This window comes from Pan paniscus, chromosome 23 (assembly GCF_029289425.2).
Source record: "Pan paniscus chromosome 23, NHGRI_mPanPan1-v2.0_pri, whole genome shotgun sequence".
Lineage (NCBI taxonomy): Eukaryota > Metazoa > Chordata > Mammalia > Primates > Hominidae > Pan > Pan paniscus.
In genome coordinates, this window is record NC_085927.1 from 60519885 (window position 1) to 60537512 (window position 17628).

The 17628-nt window shown below is 60.2% G+C and overlaps 1 protein-coding gene across 2 annotated transcripts; it reads left to right on the top strand.

The window, feature by feature from the left end:
- The first annotated feature begins 488 nt into the window (after window positions 1-488).
- On the top strand, window positions 489-11663 carry MAPK8IP2 (mitogen-activated protein kinase 8 interacting protein 2). 2 transcript variants are annotated; one of them, XM_034948814.3, is made up of 12 exons: window positions 489-698; window positions 1603-1708; window positions 3035-3310; window positions 3439-3532; window positions 3651-4877; window positions 5181-5256; window positions 5375-5547; window positions 5638-5747; window positions 6520-6627; window positions 6783-6853; window positions 10337-10435; window positions 10833-11663. In XM_034948814.3, exons 1-12 carry the CDS (start codon window positions 634-636, stop codon window positions 10903-10905), a joined length of 2478 nt encoding a protein of 825 aa, XP_034804705.1. In that variant the 5' UTR covers window positions 489-633; the 3' UTR covers window positions 10906-11663. The 2 variants fall into 2 exon arrangements, with proteins under 2 accessions (XP_034804705.1, XP_034804706.1); XM_034948815.3 differs by having other exon boundaries at window positions 3654-4877.
- The last annotated feature ends 5965 nt before the right edge of the window (window positions 11664-17628 follow it).

A 17628-nucleotide genomic window follows, 5' to 3' on the forward strand; every position in this document is an offset into this window, starting at 1 on the left:
CCTTGTGCTCGATTCTGAATCCAGCCCTGCTCGGCGACCCTTGTGCAGACGTCCCCGTGCAGCCCCGGTCAGCACCCCGTGGGGACAGCTCCGATCAGCACCCGACGGCGGACAGCTCCTCCCGCGCCTCCCGCCTCGCCCGCCACCCCGCTCCGGGCCGCACCCGGGTTAGGGTTCCTGGGGGGATCCTGGGCGCGGCGGCGCAGCTCCTGGGGCCGCCCCGGCCTCTCGCCCAGAGGCCACAGCCCACGGTGAACCCGAGGCCCGCGGACCCCGGCGCTGCCTCCTCGGCCTCCCGCCCCGCGCGGGTCCTCCAGGGCGGGGCCCGACGCCCACCCGCCCGCCCCTTCCCTCCCGCCCCTCCCCGGGAAAAATCCTCATCGCACGCCCGGCCCTTCCCCAACCAGCGCCCGGCAGTGAAGCCGCCGCCTCTCCTCCAACCAGCGTCCCCGGCCGCGTCCCTCCCCCGCCTCCCCCGCCGCCCTCCCCGCGCCGCCGCGGAGTCCGGGCGAGGTGCGCGGGGCGGACGCCGCAGGGCGTGTCACGAGGTGAGCGGGGCGGGCCGAGCGCGGGCGCGGGGCGCGGCGAGGCTCCCGCACCCCCCGCCGCAGTCGCGGGCCTCTCCCGGAGAAGATGGCGGATCGCGCGGAGATGTTTTCTCTCTCCACCTTCCACTCGCTGTCGCCGCCGGGCTGCAGGTACCCACCTCGGCGCCCGGGCCGGGCGGACCCTCCGCTCCCTGCGCACCCCCCGACCCCGACCCGGCCCGGACCCCCGTCCCCGCCGCCCCAGCCCCGCCGCCGGCGCGGACCCGGCCCCAGCCCCCTGCGGTCCTTGAGCCTCGGCTCGGGCGCCCCACCCCCACCCCGCTCCCACTCCCTCCATCTTCACCGCGCGTCCCCAGCCTCAGTGACCCCTGGGCCCCGCCGGGATTCTGAGCCGCGCCCGGCCTGGACGGCTGACCTGTCAAGGGTGGAGGCCCTGGGCCGACCCTCTGCGGGGGAGGATGCGGGCGGGATGCGGGCACACCCTCCCGGCGCGGCGTGTCCCGGTGGCCTTGGCCTCTTTCAGTGGACGCCAGACCTGGCCGATAGGGCCCGGCCGGGAGAGAGTGGAAATCAAGCCCGGAGCCCTGCGGGAAGGGACTGGGGTAGGGAGGACGCTGGGCCTCTGGGTTTAGGCCTCACTCCGCCGGAGAGGGGGAGACAAACAGGCCAGACTCTCTTCCCAGAGCAGGAGCGACCCCTCCCCATCTGCCGCTGCCGCGTTGCAGCTCCCCCTCCCCTGCTCTGCAAGACCCTGACCCCAGGGGCCTGGAGCTGCGAGTGGAGGGAGGAGAGGCTGCTGGCTCTCCAGGGAGGCGGGGTGGGAGGGGTGGGGGCAGGGTTGGCTCCTCCGGGCAGGCCTGGCTCAGATGGGGGAGGGGATCCACAGGAGAGCAGAGCTTGGGGGTCAAGATGATGGCAGGATGTGTTCCGAGAGCTGGGGGCTGTGGAAACCACTGGGTGTAGGAGCTGAGGCCTCCCTCTGCCCCTCCTCAGGGCCAGTTGCCAGGCAGGGAGTCCAGGGTTGGTGGCTCTCTGACCCTGGTCTCCTTTCCAGGCCTCCCCAGGACATAAGCCTGGAAGAATTTGACGACGAAGATCTGTCTGAGATCACTGATGACTGTGGCCTGGGCCTCAGCTACGACTCAGACCACTGTGAGAAGGTGGGAGAAGAGTTGGGGACATAGATCCAGCTCAAGGGAGGGCCTCATTAGGTTCTTCTTAGCGTTCACTTGGGGTTTTAGGGTGGGTGTGAGCTCAGCCTTGAACCGGGGACTCCTCTGATGGCTCCTCCCCACTTAACCCTTGAGGTTTCCTTGGTATCAACTCTCTCTTATTCCAACACATTGCAGGCCTCCACGCAGGGCCTTCCCCAGCATTCTCCCCGACCCCATCGGTGGCCAGCCCGGGGCAGGGAGGTGCTCCTTTGCTTTGGGTGCCCTCTGTCCTCAGATCACTCCCAGAAAGATCTAATCCCTCGCAGCTGCCATCACAACCTTGTCCCCTCTGCAGCCCTGTGCCCTCGTCTGCAGCTCCCATCTGTCTGTTTCATGTCTCCCCCTGCTGAAATCTTTTCTCGTCCATCTCTTGCTTCTCCTCCTCCCTGTCTCTCCACATTTCTGCTTTCATTTATTGAAGAACATTTCTGAGCAACTGCCATGTGGCAAGTACTGGGGGCTTCTGGGTGCTGGGAGTGGAACAGGACAGCTGCTCTCTGGAGCTGCAACTTAGTAGGGGAGAAAGACTTGTAAGGGACAATGGCTGCCCACGTGTCAAGGGCTGCATTCCAACAGGGACATAAGTTCCACGAGGGGGAAGGGAACCCAATCCACACTGAAGGAATCAGGGAGAATTTCCAGAGGAAATGTCAACCATGCCCTGAGGTTAGCAGAGCCAGGCAGATGGGGTAGGTAGGAGGGAATGGAGGAGAGGAAGTGCCAGCATGGGGAATAACTGTGCCAATGGCCCTGGGGTTGGTGCAAAGTTGGTGAATCCTCAGAGTGCAGGCTGTCTCTCCATTTCTGCATCTGTTTGATGTTTACTGAACATCCGCTGAGCCCCAGGTCTTGTTCTTGGGGGCGGGTGCAACAGTGCATAACATGGATATGACCCTGCCCTGGTGGGGCTTGCAACAGACCAAAAACCATGTCCAGTAACTGTAAGTTGTGTTAAAACGCTGCGAAGGGAACACAGTGCTGGTGTCAAATGTGATGGGGTTCTGCAGTTAGATGAGTCTGAAAGTGGGGCTGGGGCTGCTCTGAGAATCCCTGTCATTCAGCTGTAGAGTTTAGGCCCTTCCCAATAACTGGAGTGATCCCAATGTGTGTTAGGCAGATTTTGAAAACATCGCCCTGTAGACAGAGGGGCAGAGTGAGCTGGAAGGGGCTCTCCTTTGACTGATGCTCCCCGATTTCCCTTCTCCTAGCACCTGGGCCCCTGGGCTACTGCTGCCCTCTGGCCCAGCCCTGCTATCTCCCTCCGTCCTGCAGGACAGCCTCTCCCTGGGGCGCTCGGAGCAGCCGCACCCCATCTGCTCCTTCCAGGATGACTTCCAGGAGTTTGAGATGATCGATGACAATGAAGAGGAGGACGATGAGGACGAGGAGGAGGAGGAGGAGGAGGAGGAGGGAGATGGGGAAGGCCAGGAGGGAGGAGACCCTGGCTCAGAGGCACCTGCCCCCGGGCCCCTTATCCCCTCCCCTTCCGTGGAGGAGCCCCACAAGCACCGGCCCACCACGCTCCGTCTGACCACACTGGGGGCCCAGGTGAGTGCCCGGACCCACAGCTCCCTGGAGCTGAGCCTGGGTTCATAGCACCTGGGACTGCAGCCAGCCCTGCTCACCCCCTGGGAGCTGGCCCTCCTCAGGACCGCCGTCATGTATCTCCACCCCAGGACTCCCTAAACAACAACGGAGGCTTTGACCTGGTGCGTCCCGCCTCCTGGCAGGAGACAGCGCTATGCTCACCCGCCCCGGAGGCCCTCAGAGGTGAGGGGTGTTGGGCCCGCGGGGCACGGGGAAGCGGGGGAGGAGGGAAGGGAGGATGGACTGGCTGCTGGAAGAGGCCTGGGTGGTGCAGAGAGGGTGACCCCACCTCCCTGCCCAGCAGAGCTCCCAGGCCCCCTCCCTGCCACGGACACAGGGCCCGGCGGGGCGCAGTCGCCAGTGCGCCCGGGTTGCGACTGCGAAGGGAACCGGCCTGCGGAACCCCCGGCGCCAGGGGGGACTTCGCCCTCCTCAGATCCTGGCATCGAGGCTGACCTGAGAAGCCGCTCGAGCGGCGGCCGCGGGGGACGTCGCAGCAGCCAGGAGCTGTCCTCGCCCGGCTCCGACTCGGAGGACGCGGGCGGCGCGCGCCTGGGGCGCATGATCTCGTCCATCTCGGAGACGGAGCTGGAGCTGAGCAGCGATGGCGGAAGCAGCAGCAGCGGCCGCTCCTCGCACCTCACCAACTCCATCGAGGAGGCCTCGTCGCCCGCCTCGGAGCCGGAGCCCCCGCGCGAACCCCCGCGCCGCCCCGCCTTCCTGCCCGTGGGCCCCGACGACACCAACAGCGAGTACGAGTCGGGGTCGGAGTCGGAGCCGGACCTCAGCGAGGACGCGGACTCGCCCTGGCTGCTCAGCAACCTGGTGAGCCGCATGATCTCCGAGGGCTCCTCGCCCATCCGCTGCCCCGGCCAGTGCCTGTCTCCTGCGCCGCGCCCGCCCGGGGAGCTCGTGTCGCCGGCCGGCGGGGCCGCCCAGGACTCCCAGGACCCCGAGGCGGCCGCGGGGCCCGGCGGTGTGGAGCTGGTGGACATGGAGACGCTGTGCGCGCCGCCGCCGCCCGCGCCCGCCGCGCCTCGACCCGGCCCCGCGCAGCCCGGGCCCTGCCTATTCCTCAGCAACCCCACGCGTGACACCATCACGCCGCTGTGGGCCGCGCCCGGCCGCGCCGCCCGCCCGGGACGAGCCTGCTCCGCCGCCTGCTCCGAGGAGGAGGACGAAGAGGACGACGAGGAAGAGGAGGATGCCGAGGACAGTGCGGGGCCCCCCGGGGGCAGGGGCACGGGCCCCTCGGCGCCGCGGGACGCGTCGCTGGTGTACGACGCGGTCAAGTACACGCTGGTGGTGGATGAGCACACGCAGCTGGAGCTGGTGAGCCTGCGGCGCTGTGCTGGGCTGGGCCACGACAGCGAAGAGGACAGCGGCGGGGAGGCCAGCGAGGAGGAGGCGGGCGCGGCGCTGCTAGGCGGCGGTCAGGTCTCGGGGGACACCTCGCCGGACAGCCCTGACCTCACCTTCTCCAAGAAGTTCCTCAATGTCTTCGTCAACAGCACATCTCGGTCCTCCAGTGAGTGCGAGGTGGGGAAAAGGGGGGTGGCCCAGAGGAACGTGCAGACTCCCTGGCCTCAGTCCCAGGGTCCCCCACAGTGCCCAGGGCCACCTGAGGGTCTGGCTGTGGTCAGGGCTGGGTGCCCTCTCCCACCCAGGACATGGCTTGCGTTGGCCTGCTCTGCCTCAGCTCCTTCCCGCTCGTAGGACACCTACACCGGACTGTGGAGGGGACTTGGCCTCTGCCCAAGGCCAGGCCTCTAAGCACTACTCTGACTGTGTCTCCCTGTCTCCCCCGCCTCTGTCCTGCCGGGTCTCCCAGGCACCGAGTCCTTTGGCCTTTTCTCCTGTCTGGTCAACGGCGAGGAGCGAGAGCAGACTCACCGGGCTGTGTTCAGGTACGGCCTCCCTCCTTGCTGGCGGTGGCCCCAGCCTCAGTCCCTGCCATCACAGAACGCCAGTGGACACGACCGTCCATCCCGCCCCCCTCCCCAGTGACCTCTCCCCCAACGGCAGGTTCATCCCGCGGCATCCAGACGAGCTGGAGCTGGATGTGGATGACCCTGTGTTGGTGGAGGCCGAGGAGGATGACTTCTGGTTCCGTGGCTTCAACATGCGCACGGGGGAGCGCGGTGTGTTCCCTGCCTTCTACGCCCACGCGGTGCCCGGCCCTGCCAAGGACCTGCTGGGTGAGGTCCCAACCCCGAGGGCAGGCTTTTCACCCCAGATCCTCCCCTGTGCCCCTGCCTGACCTGGGCCCTCTGTGCCCCCCTCCCCAGGGAGTAAGCGGAGCCCCTGCTGGGTGGAGCGCTTTGACGTGCAGTTCCTGGGCTCCGTGGAGGTGCCCTGCCACCAGGGCAACGGCATCCTGTGTGCAGCCATGCAGAAGGTCAGTGTGGAGGCCGGGCAAGTGCAGGCTGAGGGTCCGCTTGGCGGCCACACCAGCACTGCAGGCTGGCACAGGGCTTGAGGCTCCAAGGTCTGAGGTCTGATTTCCTCCAGGGAGGGTCTGGGGGATGCTGCAGGGGGAGCTCGGGGTGGGTACCCCAGGCCCTGGTTCAGAGGCCTGAGCAGGTGAGTCTAGGGCAGAGCACAGCAGCTGTCCCTCATCACCTCTGGGTCTCTGGGCCACAGATCTTCCAGGTGGCCCCGACTGCCCTCAGCCCTTCCTCTTCCTGTCTGGAATCAAGACCAGCCCTCACAGCCCCTTCCCTGGGAGCCCTCTACTCATCCACTCACTCAGTGGACGTTTAGTGAGCACCTGCCCAGGCACCAGTACTGAGGCTGAGGCTGGGGGGCAGTAGGGAGCAGGGCAGAGCAGCCCTGCATCTGAGAGCTCCCTCAAGCTTATGCGGCCAGGCAGTGAAGAGGCCAGGGCGGGTGAGGTCTGTGTTCCTGGCTCCTGAGCCAAGCGCAGCAGCCTGCCTGGAGGAGCAGAAGGAAGATGAAGCAAGCTGACTGCAGAGAGGCTATTGCTCCTCCTGAGCCTGAGGAGTGGCCAAGGCCACACCCCTTATGTCTTCCAGAATTGCATCTCAGGGTCCTCAGCATGTGTGTCCTCAAACATAAGCTAAAAGGAGCAGAGGCGTAGTCCCACCAAGGGGAAAGAAAGGCCCTTGTGGGCTCCTCAAGACCCTCTTCTCCCCCAACTTCTTCTGTAGATTGCCACTGCCCGGAAACTGACCGTCCACCTGCGCCCTCCTGCCTCCTGTGACCTCGAGATCTCTCTTCGGGGGGTCAAGCTGAGTCTGAGCGGAGGAGGGCCCGAGGTGGGAGTGTGGGGGACTGGGGACCGGGGACTGGGGGATAGGGTTAGGCCACGGAGTCCGACGGGGCCAGGCTGGCAGGGGTGTCCAGTAGGTGGGAGGCAGGGGCGGCGCCAGGCCTCCTTTGACACGGGGGCTTCTGCCCACCTCTGCTCTAGTTCCAGCGCTGTAGCCATTTCTTCCAGATGAAGAACATCTCCTTCTGCGGCTGCCATCCCCGCAACAGCTGGTGAGAGTCTGACCGTCCCCGAGTCCCCCAACTGCCCCCACAAACCCTGAGAGTCCAACCGCCCCCTGAGTCCCCACAGACCCTGAGGGCTGCCCGTGCCCAGCCCTGAGAGCTCCACCTGCACCCACTTAGCTCTGTGAGCTGAGCCTGCAGTGGCGCCCGCTCTGAGCTGGACTCAGGAGGCGTGGGTCAGACAGGCTTGCATCCAGTCTGGGTGGAGAGAGGCACACGGGCGAAGGATGTGAGAAGCCTGTGTGGGTGCAGAGGACGCCTGAGTGGGCCTGGGGCTCAGGATGGCCAGCCTGGAAACACAGCAGGTGACAGGGGTGGGGAAGTGGATCTTCCTGGTGGGGTCCAGCTGAGCCAAGGGTGTGGGATGCACTGGTGGGGGGCTATAGGCTCTGGGGCCCGTGTGTAAGGGGAGCAGCTAGAAATGCCGGGGAAGACCTGGACCCTTCTGATTATGCCAAGGAGCTGTACTTAATCTTGCTGGTAATGAGGCCATAGAAGGCTCCTAATGGAAGGAGGTGACACAGGGGACCTGGTGGCTGCTGAGGTTATATAGGTGCTATGTCCTGAGACCAAGTGTGCAGATGCAAGAGGCACTGAAGAGGTAGTACAGGCAGGACCTAGGTTGACCGGCTGTAGAGGGTGACCTGGAAGAGACCAGGGTGACGTCTCCCTGGGGGATGGTTGTACTGCAGCCCACACACCGAGAGGGGATGCGGGATCAATCACAAACGGTGAGACTGAAGTGGCCGTTGGTCCCATGGGTCTGGAGTTTAGGAGGGAGACCTGGAGGGAAGATACCAGGTCAGAGCAGGTAGATCACTGAGATGAGAGGGGAATGGCCAGGCAGGGTGAGGGGAGGAGGGGAGGAGGAGGTGCTGGCATAGGAGCAGCAGGCCAAGGGGGGCTGCCAGCTTCCCTCCAGGCACAGGCCCCTGCCCTCTGTGTCCCAACACCCTAGAGGAAGGAGATCTGGGAGGAACCAGAGAGGCAGAGCCAGCCAGAGGCTGGAAAGGACTTGCGGGGAGTTGGAGGAAGCAGGCTCACAGACAGGCAAGACACAGCAGGGCACGGTGCTGCCAGGACTGAGGCGTGGGACAGACGTCAGTGCATCTTGGGGGCCTTGTGGACTCTCCCTGTGGTCGAGAGTGAGGGTGCTGCCTGCTGGAAGGTGCGGAGCCCTTTTGTGTCGTCCCCGCCGAGTGCGGAGATGGTCTGATGGGATCCATGCGGAAACGCTGCTCAGTGGGGTGGAGAGGTGGGACAGCGGACGGGGCGCAGACCAGACAGCGGGGCCAGCTCTGGGGTCACCAGGACAGCGGACGGGGCGCAGACCAGACAGCGGGGACAGCTCTGGGGTGGAGAGGTGGGACAGCGGGCAGGGGCGCAGACCAGACAGTGGGGCCAGCTCTGGGGTCACCAGGACAGCAGACGGGGCGCAGACCAGACAGCGGGGACAGCTCTGGGGTGGAGAGGTGGGACAGCGGGCAGGGGCGCAGACCAGACAGTGGGGCCAGCTCTGGGGTCACCAGGACAGCAGACGGGGCGCAGACCAGACAGCGGGGACAGCTCTGGGGTGGAGAGGTGGGACAGCGGGCAGGGGCGCAGACCAGACAGTGGGGCCAGTCTGGGGTCACCAGGACAGCGGACGGGGCGCAGACCAGACAGCGGGGACAGCTCTGGGGTGGAGAGGTGGGACAGCGGGCAGGGGCGCAGACCAGACAGTGGGGCCAGCTCTGGGGTCACCAGGACAGCAGACGGGGCGCAGACCAGACAGTGGGGCCAGCTCTGGGGTGGAGAGGTGGGACAGCGGGCAGGGGCGCAGAGCAGACAGCGGGGCCAGCTCTGGGGTGGAGAGGTGGGACAGCGGGCAGGGGCGCAGACCAGACAGTGGGGCCAGCTCTGGGGTCACCAGGACAGCAGACGGGGCGCAGACCAGACAGTGGGGCCAGCTCTGGGGTGGAGAGGTGGGACAGCGGGCAGGGGCGCAGACCAGACAGCGGGGACAGCTCTGGGGTGGAGAGGTGGGACAGCGGGCAGGGGCGCAGACCAGACAGTGGGGCCAGCTCTGGGGTCACCGGGACAGCGGACGGGGCGCAGACCAGACAGTGGGGACAGCTCTGGGGTCACCGGGACAGCAGATGCTGCCAGGAGAGGAAGAATGACCCAAATTTCTCATCAGAAGGAAACTGGGTGAAGCTCAGGCCTCAGGCTGGACAGGGCCCCAGCTAGAATTCCGTGAGAGGAAGGTGGTCAGTCGAGTTTGGGGTTTGGGGTCAAGATGTGGCAGGGGTGTGGGAGGAAGTGGAGGAGCTGCTGCCCTGGCCCAGACCTTCCTAATATTTGTCACCCCAGACCCCCCATCCCCAGTCCCTTGCCACGAGGAGGCACGGACGAAACCGTGTGAGGTGAACGGTGAACTCGTTTCGTCATGGCGGTGGTGGTAGGTCAGGAGAGCGTGGGGTGTGCTGTGTTGGGATCTGGCATTAGGATGTCTGGTGTTGGGATCACAGACTGTCGCCTTTTCTCCCAGGGCTGCCCATCCTGCCTGTGTGTCCTGGGCAAGCTCCTGAACCTCTGTGCCTAGCTCTCCATCAGGGCCCTACCTCAGAGGGCTGTTGTGAGGCTTCTGTGAGTTAATCGAAAGGGCTGAGGATGGTGCCTGAGTAATGCAGGAAGCCAGATCTGTGGGTCGGCGCTTATTACCATCATGACTTGAACGCGGCATTTGAGGCGGGCCCTGTGCTCTGTCTGTGGACAGCGTGCACACACCGTCCTGGCAAGCAGACCATCATGTGGCTTCCCATTTGGTGCAATCGCAAAGCCCCGAAGCCATGGGGGAATGGACGGGTCGGCCAGTTTCAGGGGTGGGGGTGGGGCAGCGTCCTGCTGCAGAACTCTGCCTCTCCCTCTGGACGACGATTTTTGATTTTTGCTAATGTCTGGGTGGAGGAGCTGGGCAGTGACTCCATGAGCGAGGCCCCGCAAGGAGCTGCTTTCCAGTGGGAGCGAGGAGTAGACCGGAAGAGGGTTTTACAGACCAGGGGTAACGTCCTGCCCCACCTCGGAGCTGGGCAAGGGGCTGTCGGTCTGCTAGGCCCGCAGGAGGAGGGCTGAGGTGGCAGGAGATATGGTCTCCAGTAGCCAGGCAGAGGCCTTGCTCTGTGGTCCTGGGGCAGGCCCTGAATAGGGCCACAGAGAGCAGCAGTGCCAGCTCAGAGAAGGGAGATGTGGATGCCCCTGGTCATCATGGAATTAACTCAGAGCATGAACTCTTGGTAGGTGCCCAGCCCTGTGCTTGGGCTGAAACCAAAAAAAGACAACTTCAGATCTTGAAATTGTGCGACCCCCACACTCCTGTCCCTTACCCTCTCCCCAAGCCTTTTGTTCCTGCCTCTTCTCTCTACATCATTTGTGGGGTGGCCAAGGCTGGGCCAGGGCTCTGACGTGCCCTCCACACTGACTTGCCCGCAGCTATTTCGGCTTCATCACCAAACACCCCCTGCTGAGCCGCTTCGCCTGCCACGTCTTTGTCTCCCAGGAGTCCATGAGGCCGGTGGCGCAGAGTGTGGGGTGAGTGGGGCCCCAGGGTGTGGGGTGCAGAATGGGTGCAGGGGTACGGAGGTGGGGTGCAGAGGTGAGCAGGTGGGGGCAGGAGCCTGGCAGGGGAGGTCTGGGGAAGGAGAACCAGATGTGCTGTGTAGAGAGGGCAGTGGTGAGTGACAGTTTGGGGTCCTGGGCATGGGGTGGGAACAGGCACAGACACATGGCCCAGGCACTCTGGCAGGGGTAGAATTGCTGGGCCAGGAGAGCTGAGGGTCACACTTGGGGGTGACATGGCCATGCCTGGGTGGGGGGTTATGGATGGCTGCAGAGGGAGGAAGGAGGGAGAGCTCAGAGGCGCTGTGGAAGGCAGTTTGGGGGTTGAGGACCGGCCCTGAGTGGCTGGTGGAGGACCGTCTTTCCCCAGCCGCGCCTTCCTGGAGTACTACCAAGAGCACCTGGCATACGCCTGCCCCACGGAGGACATTTACCTGGAGTAGCCTGCGCACCGCTCTGTCTCCAGGCGCAGCTGGGGCTGAGGATGTCTCAAGAGGCCACCATGGCTTTGGCAAGGACTGGATTGGGGGGACATGGGACCTTACGCTTGTGGGGGTCTGCGGGCTGGGAACTCTCGTCCTCGGTCCCCAGGGCGCAGCTGTGGGGGCTGCGGGGGAGTGGAGCCCCCGTGCCCCTGCTTTTCCTCAGATCCGTTCTTTCTCTGTGTTGTCCTCCTCCTTCCCTTCCCAGTCTCCCTTTTCTCTCTCCTGGTGTCTCTGCCCCTCTCTGTGCCTGCAAACCTTATCCTCTATTCTTCACTTTGGGGTCAGAACTTCGGGGGTGTGGAGGAGGTGCGGCTCCAGGGACGGGTAATGTCGGCTTCCAAGTGATGCCCTCCTGCCACTCCCCTGCGATTTATAAGGGAATTTTAATTTTTATAGTGAATCTCAAGGGATCATCCCATCCTTGACCACAGGGACAAGAGGGGCCCCCTCGCCCCAGCCCCACCCCACATGGAGCTCAGGGGGAAGCAGGGAGGGGTTCCCAAAAGAGCCCTGCGGAGGCTAGGAGTGGTTCTTGATGCTCACCTGAAGCCCCTAGACGCTGCTAGGAGGGGGGGGGCCCTTCTGGGCCCCCAATACCCCTCCGCTTGCCGCTGCTAGCGCACCCCTGCAGTCCAGCGTGCATCCACCCCACGCACGCCCCATGCTGTGTTCCTGGGCCCTGCCCATGGCCTCAATAAACTCTCTGCTTGGTGTGACATTGGCTGTTTCTAGGGGGTGTTGAGACATGGGGCCAGGTGCCCAGGGGCTGCCCATTGTGGTAGGGACAGAGTCCCCAGCGGCGGGAGTGTTGTGGGAATCTCACCCTTTTAGCTCTTTCCGAAATTGTCCCTTCGGTGCTGCTCTGGGGCCTTATCTGAGGTGCCGTATCTAGAAGCACCCTTGGGAATTCTCCCTAGATACACTCGATTGGCCATAGAGGAATCCGAGGCTGTGCAATGGGGTGTCCTTTCCACGTGCACGGACTGGGGGCCAGCACGGCTCAGGTCAGTGTGTAGTGGGGGCATGAACTCCTTGAAGAACAATCTGGCCGGGCACGGTGGCTCACGTTTGTAATCCCAACACTTTGGGAGGCCGAGCTGGGGCGTATCACCTGAGGTCAGGAGTTTGAGACCAGCTTGGCCAACATGGTGAAACCCCATCTCCACAAAAAATACAAAAATTAGCTAGGTGTCCTGGCGCACACCTGTAATCCCAGCTACTCAGGAGGCTGAGGCATGAGAATCGCTTGAACCTGGGAGGCGGAGGTTGCAGTGAGCCAAGATTGCACCACTGCACTCCAGCCTGGGCGACAGAGGGAGACTCCGTCTCAGAAAAAGGAAAAGAAAAACAATCTACTTAGATCTTAAAATGGATATTTAAAAAATTCTCCAGAGAATGCCAGAAGAAAATAAGTGACTTTTTCACTATGTGCTTAGGTGATTGCAGATGCCTGGCAATGTTCCCTCCCAGGCCCTCCTGGGTGAGCCCGCCTCCCAGGCAGGGGTCAGCATGGCCGGGGTCCCTCTGTCTGAGCCCAGGATTCGTGCAACACCAGGAAGACAACAGTTGAAGGTTCCTTAGTGAGCTAAGGGAAGTATACACAAACTTACTACATAAACATTAGAAAGTGCTGTCCGTAAAAAACACGTCTTCACAGAGCCAACAAGCAGAGAAATAGCTGCCCAGTGTTAGGAAGTGCATCATGATCCAGAGGTTCAGCCCGTGTGCAGCGCACAGACCTGAGGCCCCAGAGAGACCGAGGACGCAGACCAGTGGCACGACGGAAACGCAGAACGTTTATGAGAAAACTTTCCTACTAGTTGAGATAAAGCTGTAAGGAGGCAGATAGCCCCACTGGGTGTGTACGTTTGAAACTTGTGCCCCCTGGGCTAGGGCATTCGGGGTGTGGCCCTCAATCCCCTGTAGCTGCTGCCTGGAAACCGTTGCCACCCACCCACCTCCTCCCTCTGCTCTTCCACTCAGGTGAGAATTCTCCAAGCCCTGCCCTCCGGCGCCCCCGTCCCGCCCCTGCCCGGCCTGGCCCCGCCCCTGCCCGGCCCCGCCCCTGCCCGGCCCCGCCCCTGCCGGGCCCCCGCCCCTCAACGTGTCTTCAGGTCTCTCCCCCTCCAGCCGGCCCTTAGGACGGCTGTTGGACGTGCTCGTGAGTCCTTCGCCTGTCTGCCTTCCACCTCTCTGCAGCTCCTTCTCCAATCTCATGGTCTTCTTGAGCTTGGCCGCCCTCCACGCCCCATCCTGGGCTTAGTCGGTTCTGGGGTCTACCTCTCTGGCTTCATCCCTCCCACAGTTTCGAGGGTTTCCCTGTGCTCAGGCCCCTGGCAGCCGCCCCCTGTGCAGACTACTGGGCAGATCAGCTGACCTCCCGGGGCACTTCCTCGGCTCATCACTGGGCCGGTGCTCTGCAGAATGAGCTCTGAGAGCCACTGTGGCTGGCCAGAGGGTGCCACTCACAGTCACTTCAGACTCACAGGAGCCTTCGTCCCGACCCCTGCATTCATCTGTGTTCTGTTTTATGTTTTTTCCCAGTCATCTGAGCTGCAGGCCTTGGTCACCCCAGACTCCTCCCTCCTGTCACCCTTATCCTCACCCCAGCACCTTTACGTCTGCCCCTGGCTCCATTTCCCCCTCTTCTGCCTGGATCAAACCACTCTGACTTTCCTGGATCTTCGTGCAACAGCCTGCTCCGGCCGCTGCCTCACTGCACCTGCAAATCCACTTGCACCTACACCCAGGCCAGGGTTTTTAAACAGAAGCCTCAGCAGATCCCTCTCTCTGGCCAGCTCCCTGTTGAACCAGGAAGCAGGTCCCTGTTGAACCTCAGCATGACCCGCCCCCACCCCTGCATCCCACTTCTGCTCTGGGAGCCTCTGGGTTCCTGGGCGCACCTGCTGCCCTTCCCTGTTTGTCACTGGGTGACCTCCCGTCCTTCTGGGCGCTCCCGGGCCCTGGTCTCGGGCCTTCTGAGGACTTGCTCTCCTGCTAGCGGCTGCTGACTGTGAGCCCAGAGAGCAGGCGTGGCTGTTGACCTTAGGTCCTCCCAGAACCTGGCGGATCGCCTGGCTCACAGGCAGGAGGCGCTGCATGACGCCTCCAACTTCCGCCAATCTAGCCCAAGGATGGCGTTCTAAATAAAACGCGTTCTACAGAAAAGTGTTTATTGCATTTTTCTTTGAAATAATGTAAGCATAAAAGTAATCTGAATATTGACCAATAGGGTTAATTGATTAAGGTATATTTACCTAATTGAAATATTGGGCAGATGTGAAAAAAAGTTCCAATGTTTGTAATTACACAGAAAATTTCTGTTATGCTATTAAGTGGAAATAAATTTCTGGGCACAGTAGCTCATGCTACTGTGTAATATTAGCAATTTGGGAGGCCAAGGTGGGCAGATCCCTTGAGTCTGGGAGTTCGAGACCAGCCTGAGCAACAAAGCGAAACCTCTATCTCTACAAAAAAAAAAAAAAAAAAAAAAATTATCTAGGTGTGGTGGCACACACCTGTAGTCCCAGCTACTTGGATGGGTAAGGGAGGAGGATAGCTTGAGCCTAGGAGGTTGAGGCTGCAGTGAGCCATGATCATGCCACCGCACTCTGGCTGGAAAGAGCAAGACCCTGTAACCACAATGAAAGAAAAGAAAAGAGAGAGAGAGAAAGAGAGAGAGAGAGAGAGAGAGAGAGATGAAAGAAAGAAAGAAAGAAAATAGGCAGGGTCATACGTAGCATGCTAGAAACTATATGTTGAAAAATGCTGAAACACAAAAAATGTTAAAAGTCATTTTTGGCCGGGCGCGGTGGCTCACGCCTGTAATCCCAGCACTTTGGGAGGCTGAGGCAGGCGGATCATGAGGTCAGGAGATTGAGACCATCCTGGCTAACACGGTCAAACCCCGTCTCTACTAAAAATACAAAAAATTAGCTGGGCATGGTGGCGGGCGCCTGTAGTCCCAGCTACTTGGGGAGCCGAGATCACGCCCCTGCACTCCAGTCTGGGTGACAGAGCAAGACTCCGTCTTAAAAAAAAAAAATTAGCCAGGCATGGTGGCACGCACCTGTAGTCCCACCTACTCTGGAGGCTAAGGCAGGAGAATCGCTTGAACCCGGGAGGCGGAGGCTGCAGCGAGCCAAGATCATGCCACTGCACTCCAGCCTGGGCATCAGAGCAAGACTCTGTTTCAAAAAAAAAAAGAAAATACCTTATTGCCAAAAAAATGCCAGTGATCATCTCCACCTTCAGTGAGTCATAATCTTTTTGCCGGTAGAAGGTACTGCCTCAGTGTTGATGGCTGTTGACTGATCGGGGTGGTCGTTGCTGAAGGTTGGAGCAGCTGTAGCAATTTATTAAGACAATGAAGTTTGCCACACTGACTCTTTCATGAAATATTTCTCTACAGCATGTGACACTGTTTGATAGCATTTTATTCATAGTAGAACTTCTTTCAAAATTGAAGTCAACCCTCTCAAACACTGCTGCTGCTTTACCAACTAAGTTTATGTCATATTCTTTTTTTTTTTTTTTTAAGAGACAGGGTCTTGTTCTGTCACTTAGGCTGGAGTGCAGTGGCACAATAATGGCTCACTGCAGCCTCGATATCCTGGGTTCAAGTGATCCTCCCACCTTAGCCTCCCGGGTAGCCAGGACCTAAAGCAAGTGCCACGGTGCCTAGCCAACGTTTTTTTGGAGAGATGAGGTCTCACCATGTTGTCCAGGCAGGTCTCAAATTCCTGGTCTCAAGCGATCCTCCCACTTCAGCCTCCCAAAGTGTTGGGATTACGGGCCTGAGCTACTGCACTCGGTCCTGTGCAATATTCTAATCCCTTGTTGTCATTTCAACAATGTCCGTAGCATCTTCACCAAGAGTAGATTCTATCTCAAGAAACCACTTTCAGCCAGGCACGGTGGCTCACGCCTGTAATCCCAGCAATTTGGGAGGCCAAGGCAGGAGAATCACTTGAGTCCAGGAGTTCAAGACCAGCCTGTGCAACATGGTGAGACCCCCATCTCTGCCTAAATAAATAAATAAACAAGAAAATTAAAAAAAAACTTTCTTTGTCCATAAGAATCAATTCTTCATCTGTTCAAGTTTTATCCTGAGATGGCAGCAATTCAGTCACATCTTCAGGCCCACGTTTAACTCTAATTCTCTTGCTATTATGATACTTTCAACACATTTGCAGTTACTTCCTCCACTGGACCTGTCACCTCAAAGTCATCCATGACAGTTGGAATCAACTTCTTTCAAGCCCTGTTAATGATGATGATATTTTGACCTCTTCCTGTGAATCATGAATATTCTTTTTTTTTTTTTTTTTTTGAGACAGAGTCTCACTCTGTCGCCCAGACTGGGGTGCAGTGGCGCGATCTCGGCTCACTGCAAGCTCCGCCTCCCGGGTTCATGCCATTCTCCTGCCTCAGCCTCCCGAGTAGCTGGGACTACAGGTGCCCGCCACCGCGCCCAGCTAATTTTTTGTAATTTTAGTAGAGATGGGGTTTCACCGTGTTAGCCAGGATGGTCTCCATCTCCTGCCCTCGTGATCCACCCGCCTCGGCCTCCCAAAGTGCTGGGATTATAGGCGTGAGCCACCATGCCCAGCCTAGCATCTTTCTTAAGGGCCCTGGGATTTTCAGAATGGTAAATGAGCATTCAACTTAAAGCCACCAGCTGCATTAGCCCCTAACAAGAGAGTCAGACTGTCCTTTGAAGCTTTAAAACCAGGCATTGACTTCTCTCTAGCTATGAAAGTCACAGATGGTGCCGAGCGCAGTGGCTCACACCTGTAATCCCAGCACTTTGAGAGGCCGAGGCAGGCAGATCACCTGAGGTCAGGAGTTCAAGTCCTGCCTGGCCAACATGGTGAAACCCCATCTCTACAAAAAATACAAAATTAGCCAGGCCTGGTGGCGCATGCCTGTAATCCTAGCTACTCGGGAGGCTGAGACAGGAGAATCACTTGAACCCGGGAGGCGGAGGTTGCAGTGAGCCGAGATTGCGCCACTGCACTCCAGCCTGGGCAACAAGAGTAAAACTCTGTCTCCAAAAAAAAAAAAAAAAAAATTGCGTACACTGAAGATCTATTGTTTACTGTAGCCACCCTCATCACTTACCTTAGCTGGATCTTCTGGAGAGCTTGCTGCAGCTTCTCCATCAGCACTTGCTGCCCCACCTTGTACTTTTACATCATGGAGACAGCTTCTTTCCTGAAACCATATGAACCAACCTCTGCTACCTTCCAGCTTTTCTCCTGCAGCTTCCTCATCTCTCCCAGCTTTCATAGAATCAGAGAGAATTAGGGCCTTGCTCTGGATTAGACTTTGGGTTAAGGAAATGTTTTGGCTGGTTTGATCTTCTATGCAGACCACTTAAACTTTCTCCTTAAACAGCAATAAGGCTGCCACGGTTTCTTTCTTTGTTTTTCTTTTTTTTCTTTTTTTTTTGAGACAGAGTCTTGCTCTGTCGCCCAGGCTGGAGTGCAGTGGCACAATCGTGGCTCACTGCAACCTCTGCCTCCAGGGTTCAAGTGACTCTCCTGTCTTAGCCTCCTGAGTACCTGGGATTACAGGCGCACACCGCCACACACTTGGCCAATTTTTTGTATTCCAGTAGAGACTGGGTTTCACCATGTTGCTGCAGCCACAAGGAAGGCTCTCGGCCTTCACACAAAG